The 17542-nt window shown below is 36.1% G+C and overlaps 1 protein-coding gene across 3 annotated transcripts in view; it reads right to left on the reverse strand.

Moving 5' to 3' along the window:
* Positions 1-16911, reverse strand: part of LOC100162796 (homeotic protein spalt-major) — an 81254-nt gene extending 64343 nt beyond the window's left edge. For 2 of the 3 annotated variants that reach the window (XM_008189397.3, XM_001943353.5), the window contains exon 1: positions 15759-16909. In XM_008189397.3, the coding sequence (XP_008187619.1) occupies positions 15759-15909 (151 nt within the window). In that variant the 5' untranslated portion in view covers positions 15910-16909. Of the gene's footprint in view, positions 1-15758 lie in introns of all 3 variants that reach the window. The other variant, XM_008189398.3, reaches the window with a different exon arrangement.
* Positions 16912-17542: the final 631 nt, after the last annotated feature.

The raw sequence follows: 17542 nt of genomic DNA on the forward strand, positions 1-17542 counted from the left end.
GTTTCCGGCAAGCGCGTCGTTGTTGTTAAGACTTTACCGGCCTAGTGACTACGTTTCGTGATATTGTTACGTCCATATTGTGTACATTTACACAGATATTATACGACGGCATAAGGACTACATGACACGTTAATTGTTACCGAAAATATTTGCATATCTTCTTCCGTATTATATTATAACATGTTATTTATTCCACCCACCGCCACCCTTCCACCCGAGGGGCCGACCGGCAGCAGTGGCCGCGATATCACCATTATTTATTTCGACAATAATTACACACACACACACACACACACACACACACACACGGATATAACAAAGAGACGACCAAAGCCACTATAATAATATTATAATAAACAGCTCGCGCAATAGGTCTGCATTAAAAGCACATACATACCTAATTAAAAAACATAAAAATGATACGCGTTAAATCAATTTACATATTATAATATAAAAAAACACATTGTTGATTTAAAACGTAATAAAAACAAATGGCATATACGCGAGTCGTTTAATTTTGGGTATGATATTGTTATAATATTATGCGAAGTCGTTGCCGGCACAAAGGGAACAATCGACGGGAAACGCGTTTACATAACAATATAACATATTATATTATGTACAGTGCAACAGTGGAAATAATATTATTGTATAAATCATTATTATCGATGATTATAATATAATATTATGCTACCACACCGATTTACTATGATAAGCTTGCGAAAACTAATTGTACACCTACGTTCTTTTTACAACAAACATAATTTGGGTAGATTTAGAAGGTCAAAACGTTGTGGCAGTAGTCAAGTTCTTTCATTGAGTTCAGACTGTCTCCTGACTTAGAATAAAGTCCGTTTTTTGAATTTCTATATTGCTGCAGTAAATACCATGTCGCGATTGACAAAATAGCGAGTAAATATTGTGCGAGCAATAATAACGGCACTGGTTCGGTATTTGTTATGTTTTTCGGGTAAACCGATCGAAATCGTTTTGAGAACGCGACGATTCATCACAGCTGTCAGACATTAAGACGCCCGACTCTCCCAACTCAGAGGTGTATTGGCGCTCACACACACACTTTCCTCGTACGATAATATTTAAATATATTAATGTAATTATGTCAGCGGCGCAAATCGATTTTCGCACGTCTATATATACAGACCAGTATAAATTACCATTTTCCATCACCATCGGTGATTTACTGACATTCTTGGAAGATATTTTAAAAAAAACGTTAACGGACTGTTAATCATGATTCTTAATTTTGTTTAAAATATATAAGTACTCATGTCAATATTACCGTAATAATCATTACGATATAGAACAATATTTAAAATAATTTCATGTTAATTTATGTTTTTCATATATTTCTTGAATTATTGTAAATACCCTAATATAGGTACTACTTTTTTTTAATCGTCGAGTTGTAATTGTTTGTTGGCACAAACTCAACAAAGCTCTTGAATAAATAAATAAAAATATAATATAAATTGTTTTATAATAATAATAATTATTACGTAATAGTTTTGAGTGCGACATCATAATTGGATACTATCTACGCCTTGCAGTTGGAATATAGCAATAACAATACAATATATTTATAGGCAGATAGATATTATTATGTAGCGATCGTGACGGACCAGTAAACCCGTGTTTTCGTAAATTTCCAGTCAGTTTTTTTTCTTTGTTTTTACACACAAAAAATGTCCGCTAACTATATTAATTAAAATTTGTCACGGTTATTGGAAATCCGCACTACCACGGTGCAGCGCCGATCACCACGGCGCGCGCGTAGAGAGGCTATACAACAATATAATATTATAATATTACGGCAGCTCCCGGGTTTCTCGAGGGTAGGGCAGAACGAATTTTTATATAATATTATTATTATTGTCACGGGGAAATATCGTGTTCAATTCGTATAAGAAAAAACAAAAAAAAAAAAAACGCAATCAGTATTAAATATTTGTATTGAGCTGCGAAATAAAATCCAAACGATATTTATGTATTATATTATACATAATATACTGCCGCGGATTTATAGTTACGATTATAATAATATCGTACACGGTAATCGCGGTTCAGTCGACGATGGGAATTATTGCGAAGAGAAAGTGCAGCGTAATAGTCTCAAATCGTGTAAGTCGCATATTATATTGCAGTGCGTGTGTGCGTGCGCGCGCGTCGGTTTTTACCCGAACTAATAGTTACGCTAGAAAAGTGCAGTGATCATGATAATCATGACATGTTCAGGTAAGTGTGTGTGTGTGTGTGTAAATACGCGATTCGAATTATAATAACAATTATAAATGAAACGTGTACGAAGGGGCGTTGCTGTTAACAAATCGCGCGCGATGATTGCTTTCGTGATCAACGTTAATAACGGACGAATATTATTAGGTATATTATTTATTTAATAAGTTTCTTTTCCTCTATCTATCTCTCTCTCTCACTCTCTCTCTATATCTCTGTTTTCTTCTTCGGCAAGTTGAATTATATTGACTTTACTCCTCGGCATTATATCGGCGGCGTCGGCGGTGGAAGTTTTAAGTGTTTATAGATTAGACGCGGCATAATGCGCATACACTTTATCGTAATACATTGTAATCGTCGTGTTATAGCGATAGGACGGGGTGAAAGGTACAGGGAGATGGTGTTTTAAAAAAAAAAAAATCGGCTAAGTAGGAATCGGTCGGTGAGACGTTTACACCGCGTGCATATTATTGTACAAATCATTTTACCAAGACTATTGAGAAAAAAAATTATCAGACCATAAACAGATGTGTAAATCCTTCATTTATGAAATTGTATACCTACGACGGAAAATTAAAAAAATAACAAATTATAGCAATAAACGGGTGGAAAGAAACAAAATGATTACGATTTTGAGTTGTTAAGGTACTACCACCTCCGTTGTCGTTGGGTTTGACTTCACACATAGAGTCCACAAATCACGAACAACCTCTTGCACCGGCCGTTTCGCAGACACCAACCGAACTAAAAACGTGTACGATTTTAACTTGGTTGCGATCAAGCATAGTTTATATTATACATCTAAATCAACACGTTATAAAAATAACCACACGTCGCTACATAAATTATTACAATAAATATTATTATACGCGTGTGGGTATTAAAAAAAATTAAAATAATTTTATGTTGGAAACGACTTTTATACACTATATATATTATAGCACGAGTGAGTATAAACGGTTAACAAATTTTTCATCTACACATATGTCTAAATTTATACGCGAAGCGAATATAATAAAATAATAATATAAAGACGCGTAAATCGTCTATATGATTTATATGTCGTTAAATAATTTAAAAACGAAACGCATTAATAAAATAAATACGGCCACGTATCACACGAGGACAGTTTCTCATTACAGAAAATATTTTATCTTTTTCTTGTCGAATTTCTTACATAATGTGTGATCGTTGCGAAGTCGTCGCGTCGTCAGCGAATCCGTTTAACATTATAGGTACAAGAGTTCCCGTAAATCAGGAGATTGTGAAAAAATATATCATAGGACGATCGATCCATTTTAAGTAATTTAGTGGAGATACCATACCAGTCCCGTCCGATTATATACCAGTTTCCGACCGGACCAGGAGACAACAATGGCTGACCGATTAGGTGCCATTAAAAATGAAAATAAAGTAATTAAAAAATAAATATGTCGTTTTTAAACGAAAACTCGTGTTTTACTTTTTATTACCATACCATAACATCATTATAATATATTGTGACGTATAAACATATTATTATGCTAGTCGATCGGCGCAAGGTCTTCTCGTGGCGGGTACCTCCTCCGGGTACACAATACTCACGACGTTTATGTTATACTTTTATATTATTATTATTATTATTGTTATTATTGTTATTATATTCGTTGATCTCTAAAAGTTATAAAATATATTATTTTTATAAGTACTACCATTATGTGAGGCCGAGATTTTTTTTACATCCCGCATTTATATGACGTGTATGACAATATAATAATATAAAGATTAAGATTTACTATAAAGTATAAATAGTGACAAATAATAATAATAATATTTAAAAGCCTTATATTAATCATCTATATATTAATATGACGTGAAACTCACTTCTCAAAGTCCGACAAAACGGGCGCGATTAAATAATTAAATATAAAAGTATAGTTTCTATCGCGATGCGCGACGGTGCTCCAGAAATATTGTAAAATATTATTACAATTTATCGGCCTATATATATATTTATGTAAATTATTATACTCGGGACATGAAATCGGTGAATTCGGAAGTACGTGGCGTATCGCGTAGTTGTACGGGTGATACCACACTTAATAGTCATAATAATAGTAATAATATAATGTCTTTAACAGCGGTGTGTGTACGTAATAATATATAACACAAATTATTGATGTATATATTATTATAACGACGAGCTTTCTTCGCGCGGGTCATTGGAACGGGGCACGCGATCGGACGAGTGGGTAAGCGCACAAAAATTAATTAAGTCTCATCGAGTTGTGTGTACAATAGGTATAACGCGGCGTACATTGCGGGAGACACGAACGCGGAGGCACCTGCAGCAATAGTTTAAACGCGTAAAACGATAATAATACTAATAGTAATGATAATAATAATAATAATAATATAAAAGCGCCCGCTACGAATTTCTCTTCGTCAAATGAAAATAAATAGTGATTAACTTTTCTGGGCGTGGGAGTGGGATGCGTGCGGCAGGGAGTGACGGGGGCTGCAGGTATATACACTGAGCAGTGTATGTGTGTATATATATATATATATTACACGATGAGTGGCGACGAGTGGCAGTAGCTTTTTATTAGCTTTTCCGAGTGTAGAAATGGGATATGTTATTATTGAAACACAGCACCGCGTGCCAGGCGCGAGTAAATCACACGTTCGTATGTATATACATATATATACACATACATATACCCACAGCAGGGTGGTGCCGCCGTCACGAATAGTGAAAAATGTATAATAGTGTTATAACTCTCGTTATAACCACGAAAACGTGGCGCGTATTGTTTCTCGTACAGTTGGTGCGCACACCTCACCTACACAACGCAGCAGAGTAACATAAACAATAATAATAATAATAATCATAGTAATGATAACGACAATAATATAGATATGTATATAGAATATTATATCGGAGGCGGTGTCTAACTCGATATTTACTATAACATACCACGGGATATTATATTTATGTGTGTAGGACGCATTATAGGTGTGCGGTACGCTATATAGTAGTATAATATACAGCCGAGTTGGTATAAAAATAAAACATTACCGTTATTAGCGTTATTATTTTTTAATGATATTGGCCCGCGCAATACGTAATACGTATATTATATTATTATATACGCGGTGTACCTATATACGAGACGTGGTCGTGGTAATAAACGAGTTTTCATTAAATATTTTATTTTCAGCGTGAGGAAAAACGTGCCAGAGGTTCGTTTATTAAATTGCACTCGTATATTACATATACGTATAATAGGCACGGACGAATATACCGTCAACCCTTAATCGAGTAAATAAACTTATATATAGCCACATAGGTAGTATAAATATATATAACGCATACATAGACATATTACATATATATTATATAGGTAGAATACAACGCACAGGCTCGAGAGCGACTAATTGGTTTGGCGTGTGTAGGCGTATTTTCTACATGGTATGTGCAGATTGCGGTTGTGTGAGTCGTGAGTGGCGTGGGGTAGAATACGGATTATAGGACTTTCACGGCGATTATTATTATTATTATTAGTATCCATCATAACACGAATACAACTGTGACAGTGTGACGTGTTCGATTTTGAGGACATCACAATACGATTAATATGCGGGATATCTGATATTATACACGCGTGACATGCGCGATTATCATAGTTTCAAAGATATATTTAGTTAATAATTTATTAATGTACACACCTATGGAATTATCGCAGTAGCTTAGTTATAACTTTTACGACGTGCAAATTGTACATTGTATATTACGAGTACAAGGAAAATGTATTCCTATTTTATAGAGGAAAAAGTAATAATTGTTTAACGGTGTAGTTAGGTTACCATCGCCGCACTGGATGATGTTGCACGCGTCTAAAAGTAAAACCACTGCAGCGCCAAACTCCGCCAGCGGCAGAAGTTCAAGGACAAATTAAATGTATGCAATTTTTATGAGACGATAACACATGATTTATAATGATATCGTAGGCTTATACACAGACAATAATATTATGTATCTTACAAGTATTATACTTATAAATGATATAAGTCTACAGACCAGAATAGGTTAGCGATGAAAGCATTTTGCTTAAAAATTTTGAATTTATTTTACAATTAAATTATATTATAATTCAATATTTTCATACGTCAAGTAATAAAACTTCTAAAGTTTTTAAATATTCTGATCCTTTTGACACTAGTACAACGGTATTATTATAATGGCTAATGCCATCGATCAAAATGTATAGTGCAGGTCCGTGGAAATTGAGCCTTTGGTTCTGAAAGTTCCACCTCGATAATTTTAAGCTACATTAAATTCCGAAAACTGTATACATTAAGCTCATAATGGTCCCTGAAACTTCCCAAGTATAATAATATACTATATATACAATAAGCTATGATAGTACTGAAAATGTTCTGGCACCATGTCTCTATTTGTGCATAATAATACAATTATATTTGTACAAAATGCTAAAATTAAATTTGACAATGTATTTTTGAACGAGTTTTGTTTTTTTGTCAAGTCAACAATAACGATACACGTCGAGAGCAACCTAACCTCATATTTTTTGTTTAATTTCGATATTATAAATACTACAAATTTATTAGGTATACAGTATACACATAGGAAATCGGACATCTGGAAGGAAGGGAAAAAAGAAACGCTACGTTTATAATAGGCAGACTATGGTGACAGCGGCTTTTCGCGACAATTGACAACAGACGATCGCGCGTTTCACAATAATTTGCCGTTACAATGGGTTCGAGAACTAAGAAAAGAAGGAAAGACGAAAAACTCAGAGGTGGCGGCGGCGTTTAAAGAGATTTCGTCATCGATATTATATATTTTATTTTCTATCGCAACGTTTGCGCGCTGTAGGGAACGCGCGATTTTTATCCATAATAAATATTCTATTTTTGTGTTATTTACGATACGAATTACGGGGAACGGGAGGAGGCGATTAAATTGGCATTACAATTTAATATTCAGTGTACGTATAACGACGACGACTCTGACGGACGGAGAGAAAATGCGCTCGCAGTGTAATACATTATAATATTATTATTATCAAGCGGCTGCCATCGTCTCCGAGGCGGCGGCGCGTCTCCTCCCCATCGATAAATGTCATTTTACATCATCAGCCTCGCGGCAGCGTGTAGGAACGGTTTCACAAAATCGTCGTCTCCCCTTTCGCTCCCCCCGCACACTCACACCGCGTCTCATTCTTTCTTTCTTATTTCCTTCCTTTATTTTCCCTTTTCCCCCGCGTGGATAATATATATACGTATAATTTTCGAGTCCATTAAGCAAAACGAGGCTCATGCAAATTCGACGCCATCCATCCCTCCGCCACCCACCCCCTCAACACCACTGCTGTATTGCATAAACCACTCGTGTACCCTATACGCGCGCGCGCAAAAGCTGTTTATTATTGTTGTACGCCATCATCATATTCCTCGTGTGTTATTTTATATTATTATTATTATTTACTTTCGTAATAGGTAGGTATATACAGAGTGATTCAAAAGTGTACGCGTCAAACACGGTGGGTCCGTCATGGTACACAAATTGGTTTTTACCGAGGTTTTTACCTACATTATTTATTGACCATGGAAATAGTCTAGTATGCCGACATGTACAAATAACGTGAATTTTAGATGGTCCGAGAAAAAAAAACCAAACATCCGAACTATGGTTTTAAATAAATAATATTATGTACCTATGTCAGTACTCAGTTGTAGTGTTATCTTTAACCATTATTATTATTCTATATTATCTTTAGGTAGGTATTTGATATTCAATTATTTAAAATAGATTTCTTATTTAAATGATTTAACGTAGGTAGTCTGGATATCTATGTTAGGGTGGAGTTATGAAACAAGTCAGAAAAGAAAAACGCAAAATCGCTCAAATTACAAAAAAAAACGTAATGTAAAAAATAATTTTGTTTGCGATATGATTTTTAGAATGTGAAGTAGGTAGAGACTGGTAGAAAAGGTCCAAGCTGAGACAATAATGTTATAATATATTATATCGTATTCGTATATACCTATGAGTATCGGGAGAGGCGTGAATTATACATTATATACACATTTTTTCTCCAAAAGGCACGCCGACAAACGAGGTCGACGGGGCACACGGCAGATATGTCGTGTGCGCGGTTTTCTCGCCATTATAATATTATTTATTTATTATTATTATTCGAATAATAGACACGTCGTGTAGGTACGTTTGTAAAATGTGCGTATTGTCGTCGCAACACTGCAATAGCAGTGTGGGGCGGCGAGCATTGTCGTGTTTGCGGTGCGATCGGCGGCAATCGGTGAAACGTTTTTTTTCGATATTATAATACATAACAATATAACATGCAGCAGGTAATGTACACACTTATACACTACTACTTGATTCCGATGAGATATAATTCTATTAGGGTTCTAAATGCTGCTGTAATATATTAAATGCCGTGGGCGTGAAAACTAGAGCAAAACATTCTGTCAATAATACGACCGATCAATATCATGGACCACGATTAAAGATAATAGATATACAGATTGCACATCACTCTATAATAAACGGCTTTCAGATTGATTTACAAAGTGACAGCATTAAACAGCTAAAAAAAATTAACTACTAGCGCTTGATGTCAACACTCGACAATATGTGTCGACATTTAGAACTAAATTTACACCTATATATCTATAATCGGTTAATTATAATACTGCCACTTGGAGCGCTACTGGTTATAATTTTTGCTAGCCTTATCAGATTCCGATGGCAACCGGTAGGTATATCTTTAATCGTGATATGGACCAGAGACTTCAAAATCTCTACTGTTCACTATATCAGCTATCATTCTATAAGATGCAGTACGTTTACGGAAATTAATTACTTAATCGACTTCTGGATTAAAAATTTCTCAAACGATATATCTTTCAATTTTAGTACAGAATTCTTAGATATTTGTATCATGAATCCCTTGGATTACCGAAATGAAAACAATTTATATTTCATAATTTTGTTGGGCGTTTAAAGTAATATTTAGATTTTTTTAATTTCTTACAAATTCAAAGACATAACCAAAACGCCTACCTATATCTTGCCACAAGTGGAAGTTACCTAATAATAACAATAACAGGTACGCTCCACGCTTGTGTATCAATCTCGTCACATATTATTATTATTATTGTAATGCGCGTACCATCATTGTTCTCGTAAAATAAAACATGTGTATTACTCGTTAATCAATGTGTGGTTTTTTTATACATAATAAAAGAAATTCTATATCGACCCCTACCTATAAACATATATATCTATATCGACACACACACGCACACACATACATATTGTATATATATATTATATATACATACGATAAATTATTGAGAAGTTACGTAGAAATAAAACGAATAAATATAGCAACGGCAATGGGGAGCCAGTTTTTTTTTTCATTTTCCGTTTCAATTACACATAATTGGATTGGCCGATGGCATTGTGAGTATAAATACACAGAGTACCTATATTATGTTATATATATATATAATTATATATACTTATAAAGGCATCTATAACTACTATTTGATAAATTAATTAATTGCATGGCAAGTACGTTTTATAAGTATCACGTATGATGTGCCTTCATCTAGAAATTAAATTTAACGAAAACAAAGATCTAAACAGACGATGATTTTGCGCGACGGATAATTTGGTACAAATTAATGCATGGTACACGACATTCATTCGTCGTCCTCAGAAACGATAGAAGAATTTTTAATGTGGGTGTGTACAAGTGTTTTAATAATTATTGTCTAGAGGACGATATTACAGTATATGCTTTGACAATATAAAACGTAAAATTAAAAATATTCCATCTTCGTCAACAGCAGCAGCAGCAGCTAGTGAAACGACTATAAACCGATTCGCTATAGCCTAAACGCGGGTGACGCGCGATAATTGATTTCTTTTTTAACCTAGTCTATACTACAATTCTGCAATACCCCAATATAATATTTATGAAATTTGAATGTAATGTTACACGTAATGTTTTTTCCATTTCAATTACACATTAACCCAACACCACATTGACACCATATATACTATTTTACATATTTACTATTACTACTGTATAATACCTGGTCTGGAAGGGGTTTTCACAAGGTTATTACGCGGCATTAAGGGAGAATTCCAAGTTAAAGATGTGATAAACGATTGAAGACCGCTTACTACCGTTCGTATAAACATATAAGCACTAATATAAGTACTCAGACTTCAAACGATATTGTTAGGTATGGGTAAATCAGCGATGGTTAGTTATTCTTAACTATCTACATACAAAGCACGTTATATATAACATATATGATATAATAGCAAGTTTATACAAAGGTGGTCCACAGATACTTAAAAATGAGATTTAGTTGAAATGTAATACACGTCGTCGCCATTCCCTCGCTAGCCGTGCCATCGTTTATATATACTATATTTATATATATAAAATATATTTGTACGGCTATATCGCGGTGATAGGACGACGGCGAAGAACGTGAATATAAAATATTTTTGCGCGGCATTATAATAATATCTAATAGGTATAGTTATATAATACTAATATATTAATAATAATATCATTGTTGCTAGTTAATTACCGTTAACACCGCAGATACTCCTCTGCAACAGTAGACGACTATACGGCGGTCAATAAGAGAAATGTAAAAATACTGTCATCAATGATTAGGAATTTTTTCCGGATACATATATCCGGATGTTTATCCCTATACATATACTGTTGGATCGTCTTTGGTGATCTCGTGGAGGATTTAGGAAGAGTACTGGCACGTCGCGTCGTATATACATCGAAAGGAGTGTAATCGATTCCCGCCGACGAAGACGAAATCCGTGCGTGACCGGTATACGTACACGGACGCGTTTTTCTGTCGTCTCCGTTGTTAAACAAACCATAGGTACGCGCCGCGCGGTAGGCCGATCGACGACTAGCAGACACTAGTACCAGTAGTAATAGTAATAATAGTAATAGTCGTAGTAAAATATAAAAAATATATTATATATATATATAATATACTGATATAAAATATACACAAAAATAATAATAATGATAATATTACAGTGCCGCCGCCGAGTAGTACGATATACCTGTTATATGGGTAATGTCTTTCGGTGGCGGCGGCAGCGCATAATATTATTTTTTTCTTAAAGACCGTTTTTTCCTACTTTTCCTTTTTCCGGTGTGCGCGCGTTTTAATTCCAATAAGCGTCCTAGAGGAGGAAAAAAAAACTCCCACGATTCTTTTATGAATGAAACGACGACGCGCGCGAGGAAACAACGCTCTACGGCGGTCGATATATATTAAAATAATATATACCTATACACATGACGATTTATACCCATAGTTATTATAATATAAAATGTATATTATCGGAAAAAAATTAAGCGTCTCCCTCCCCACCACTGCAACGCATTTCAAGAGGGCAATGTGAGAATCGGTTTTCCACCGATGAGCCGTTTTACTCGGTTTCACGACGCGCAATGCACACGCGCGTCGTAGAGGTACATTATATATATAAGTACCAATACCTATTATAATAGTGCTGCTGCTGTTGCTGGTGGCGTCGACGTTTCATGAATGAAAACCGTCAAGTCATCATCACGCTAAACATTTATATCTTATACACATATAATATACCTATATATACATTTACGTGTGTAACGAACACACACGTATATATATCTTTTTTTCGTTCTATTGTTGTGATCGGTCTTGGGCAAAAAAAAAATTTTGTCGTTTATTTTGTTTTACGGAAACACCGGAAACGTGGAAAATTATCCCACTCAACATAAAATACACTTACACACACACACACACACACACACACACGCACGCACGTCCGAAAACGAAATAACGCTATTTGCATCAATGCATTTCGATTTTTAAACACTTATTCTTAGTTCTTTCAATAAAATCGTGTCCATAAACTGTTAAAATAATACACGCACACACACACACATACCACGCACAAACACTAATACACGACTATGTGAAAACAAAACACAATGTCGGTGGATCGAATTTTACGTGTATTATTATATAAAACTGGTATTAAAATTTAAAAAATATCGCGGTGGGAATTCTTCTGTCGCTACTATTTATATGTACTATTGTTGTCTCCAGTCGTCGCCGAAATTGATTGATTTATGAATATTATTATAATTCCACAAATTCCCGGGTCTGCTCTTGGTGGACATGTAAATTTATGTCAGAGTTGCCCCGTCCGTAACAATCGAATCGATTTTTTTCTCTTTGTACACATACGCAATCATTATAATACTATTATACAATTTTATCAGTTCGGTCGGTTTGTTCAGCTGTGCGCATGTATAATATAAAAATAATAATATGTAAGAGTGTCTCCAGGCGTATTACAGGTATATATAATAATATAGAATAATAATAAAATACACATCAAATGCTTACATATTATTATGATTATTATTACTATTATTATTATTATTATTATTATTATTATTATGTGGGTACATTGGAATACTAAGCCGGAAACACGACCAAGCGAAACAAAAACTGGGAGAAATCATTAGCCAATTAACTAAATAATGTCAATAATATATAATATATTCATAATAATATATTCATTTATGAATACCTATTATACGGAGACTATGTGTCACTTTCGGACGTAAGCGCGTAAGTTTGGTACGGGGTTCGGTGGTACTAAACAGGCAAACGGTGGTGGTGTGTGCGGTAAGGTTAGTACCTACCAGAGAAGAAGACGTGTTATAAATGTTCGAACGTATATGATGTGCAGCAGTACCAATATATATAATATAACATATATATATAATACAAAGTCAGTGTATATATGGTTTGTAATAAAGACCGATAGCCATCCTCTCCTTCTGCAGGTCCACTATATAATACGTATGTGTGTATGTGTGTGTGTGTATGTGAATATACACATATAGTGACCGGTCGCGCGTTATCCATAAAAGTCCGCAAAAAAACGAGCCCGGTGGGAAAACTCTCGCCCCCATCATATATATATATATATATATGCTACACACATTTCGGAGGAGACATACGGAGAGAGAAAAAGAGCTCGGCATCCACGGCAGCAGCCCCGTAGACCATATACTAACTTCATGTGCCGGAACACAGTGAAATCAGAATAATATACACGGGGTACGCACACACTGGCAAACCCGCACGGACTTACTCGGGTTTGTGCGTGTGAGGGTGTGGGTGAGCGCGCGTGCGGGCGGCGAACGGAATAAAGTCATCGTCGCGGCGACGGAGGCACTGCCTGCACCACACATGCCCTTGGGACGAATAACACAAATAGGACCTATACACACTATATACTCTCTTATACGCGGGTGTAATAGCAGTAACAACAGGGCAGTAGTGGTAGTTGTAGTATAGTTTTCATGGATTTACTCAACGAGTCCGAGTCGTAATTTTCTCGTCCGTCCTCTCCCCGCCGCCGTACACTTGCACGCAAACATACACACATATACATATTATCAAGAGCGGTGAATTTATATATATATGTATGTGTGTGTGTGTGTATGTTATGTTATGTTATGTTATGAGATTTGTATGGCGTGTTGTGGTCACAACGAATTTTATTATTATAACTCCAAACCTCGCTCCGGTTTATTATTATGTGTCATCGCTGGACGCATCAGAAAGAGTGTAAATAACACATAAAACAAAAACCGAAAACGGTTTTTCACATATACACGCACCGACGTATAATAAAAATGTATATGCTCGGGATGAGTATGTGCCGCGATAGTGTCTTTTATATTCAAAACCATTTCCCCGTGTTCAATAATATTATATTGTGTGCGTATATATATAGGTTTGTTCAGAATCAACTATAAAATTATATTTTTCATGATTATTATTTATTTTAAAATGTCTGGTTTGATAAGGATTTCATAATTAAAAATGAACTTCGTTTTAAATTCTAAGTTTCGAGCAAACAAATTTCTAGCCGTAATTGATTAATAATAAGTCTTTTTAAGAAAATAATTTGTTAGTTTTAACAACGGCATAACTTTTGGAACATTTTATCGTTTTCGATTTTGATGTAACTGAATTATAATGAATTAACAACGCTTAGTTGTACAGGGTAAAATATAATGTAAAACAAAAAACTTTCCAACGCTGTTTTTGGGACACGAAAACAATTCATTTATATTATTTATATATAAGTGAATAAGTTATCCCGTCAGATTGAAGTTCAGAATATAAAATGTGTGGAATTTATCATGAATTAATAAAGTTTTACAAGATAGCAAATTAATTTATACATTTGAAGTAATTTTTACTTGAGTATTTGACAAAAGTTTATGGTCAAAAATGTAATACCAATAATAGGTATTACCAAAACATAATCATTAATAAATTATAATATATAAATTAATTGAATTACAATAAACATAACTGCATTGTACAAAAAAAAAAACATTGGAACAAATATTTCTTTAAAAATAAGTATTTATTATTTAATTATTTTTTAGTTTTGAAATTTATATTGGTAGAGTAAATATACAGAAATTGAAAATTTGAAAATAATATGTTTTAAATATTTACTCAAAATATCAATGTATTACTTGCCTTAATTGTATAAATTCAGGTTGATAATTCAAATTTTACATTTATTCAAAACACGTCATTCAAATATAACATTTAATCACTTTCCATACGATATAGATAAACCTTAGCAATACTATGTCAATATAACCTATGGAAATTGTATTGCCAGCAACTATTGTAACTACCAGTTTTTGATTCAAAGATAGTAGGTATACGCGAATAACAATGTTTGAGGGGATAGTAAGTTTATTATCTCGTCAAGTTTTACAGGATATAGCTATATTGGAGATAATTTTGTATAATATCTATTACCTATATCACAATATCAAATTGACAATTATTCCGATTGTACGGTATTTTTAATACGCTGTAGGTAAATATTATAAATTTTAGTGTGATATAATATGTTATTAAGTTTCTGTAACATAAAATTGAAAATATACGTACCTATACAAATTGTTTAGATAGCATTATATTATAGAAATATAAAGGCACTTTTAGGATCGTTAAAGTGATAATTTCATCGATATTTCCTACGGTTATCTAAAAATATATTTTATAAGCTGTCGGGTTATCGCAACGGCCGGCGGCGGCGACGACAACGATGACGGAGACTTAAAACGGAAATGTACCTACACCTGAAATAATAACACGAGTGATTGACGCGTACCAAAAAGTTTGGCACGCGCGTCGGGCAATAAAATCCGTACACGGTGGTGTGTGTGCGTGTGCCCCTAACGCACCCCGTCGACCTAATAGTAGCCCCCACCCCCCGAAGACGACTTGAAAGAAAACTGTCATACAATATTGGATATTTTATTATTATGATGATCAGGCGTACTAAGCTCTATTATTTATAGATAGGTACTCACCGTCGTCGAATCGACGCGTGGACGTAGCTACGTGGTGCCCGTTGACAACAACGGCCGCGCCTGGTTCTCCGTGAGAGATGCCGCTGGTGCACTCTTCCTCAGACCCGTCCTCGAGGACCTTGACCGGTCTGGACTGCTTTCTGCGGGACATGCGGATGACGGTGATGGATCTCTTGTGCGGATACGAAAATAAGCGACGCGATGACGGTCGACGCGGATTTACGTTTATCGCGTGTATTGCGATTATGACGGTTACTGATAATAATTACGCGGAACAAGGGTCTTGAGTTTCGGTGGCGATGCTGCTGCTGCTGCTAGGCTTTGTGCAAAACCGAAAACGATGGCGAAAAACAGAAATGCCGCTGTTACTTCGCGCGGACACTACGAGCCGAACGCGGCGGCATCATCGGATTCGTCGCCGCCGCGGAAACCCATCTCTCGTCGAGGTAGGGTGGCACCTGCACCGCCGGGCGCCGGTCGACTTTCGTCGATATTGTTGGCGGTGCCGTTATAGTTCGTACGCGGTTGACACGAAAACAAAAAATAATTATAACGAAAAAAAAAACTGGCGAATATTATTTAAATGTCAATAATTTGAAAAAAAAAAATAATGTAAGACGCGAGAAAACTTTAAAATCACCTGCTACCACTTGAACGACGAAATTATAATATTATCTGCGGTGGTCCGTTGTAGCAAAACGGTAATAATGAAAATTATAATAATATAAATAAAATAATTCAAACGATAATAATAATAATTACAAGTAATGTATGTAATAATTAAAAAATAATTGAAAAAAAAATAATGTACCACTGTTGTATTACGTTGTTTAAAAATAAAAACGAATTGCACGCGCGCGCGAGACGAACACGACGACTCGTTCGGCAGCGGAGTGGCGAGTGAGACGACGGTACGGTTTGCCGGGACGCCCGTGTTCGCGGCGCGTCGTCGTTGTCGTGTGTGTGTGCGTTCGACTCGGGCCGCCGCCGCCGACGTCGGGCGCGAGAGAGCGTGTGCTGCGCGTGCGTGCGGACAGCGCGGTGGGGGGACGGACGAGCTGGCGGACTGGCGGGCGGCGTGTAGAAGACGGGCGCTAGGCGAGAGAGATGGATCGCGGCCGACCGACCGGTAAGCACGCCCGAACGAGACTGACGGACGGGGGAACGGCGTGGCGGCGGCCGTGGCGGTGGCGGTGGTGACGCGCGCGCCTTTTCCTCGCCGCCACGGTGTCCGCCGAGGCAACAGCAGCGGCGGCGGAGGGCCGGGTTAGTGGGGGTCGTGGTCGGCCGGTGGGCGTGCTCGTCGTCCCGTCCAATGGATGACGAACCCCGCCGACGCCGACGACGACGACGACGACGGCACGGCGACGGTGGCCGCCGTGGCGACGGTAACGCCGCCGCGCCGCCGCGGAAAATGAAAGAAAATATTAATTTCCGGACGCCGCGTGCCGCCACCGATGCCACCTCTATTATTATAAAGATCGTCGTCTTTAAACTCGCTCCCGCGACTCCTCAACGAATTAATATGATTGCCATCCGAATGCAATATCTACAATTATAATTAAATTATAAGATTATCGGAGAGTACATTATACTTACAATTTGGTCTGCCCTGTGAGACGATGTGTAAATGTGTAATGTTAAGGTAACCTAACCTACATACCACCCATTTTTTTTAGTATTATAGTTTTAGTGCAAACATCATATACGGTGTGCAACTATCTACAAAATGTAATTGTTTTGTCATTTCGATTAACCGTAAGTATACTTGTAGATACATCATG

The sequence above is a fragment of the Acyrthosiphon pisum genome, chromosome X, assembly GCF_005508785.2.
Source record: "Acyrthosiphon pisum isolate AL4f chromosome X, pea_aphid_22Mar2018_4r6ur, whole genome shotgun sequence".
NCBI classification, from domain to species: domain Eukaryota; kingdom Metazoa; phylum Arthropoda; class Insecta; order Hemiptera; family Aphididae; genus Acyrthosiphon; species Acyrthosiphon pisum.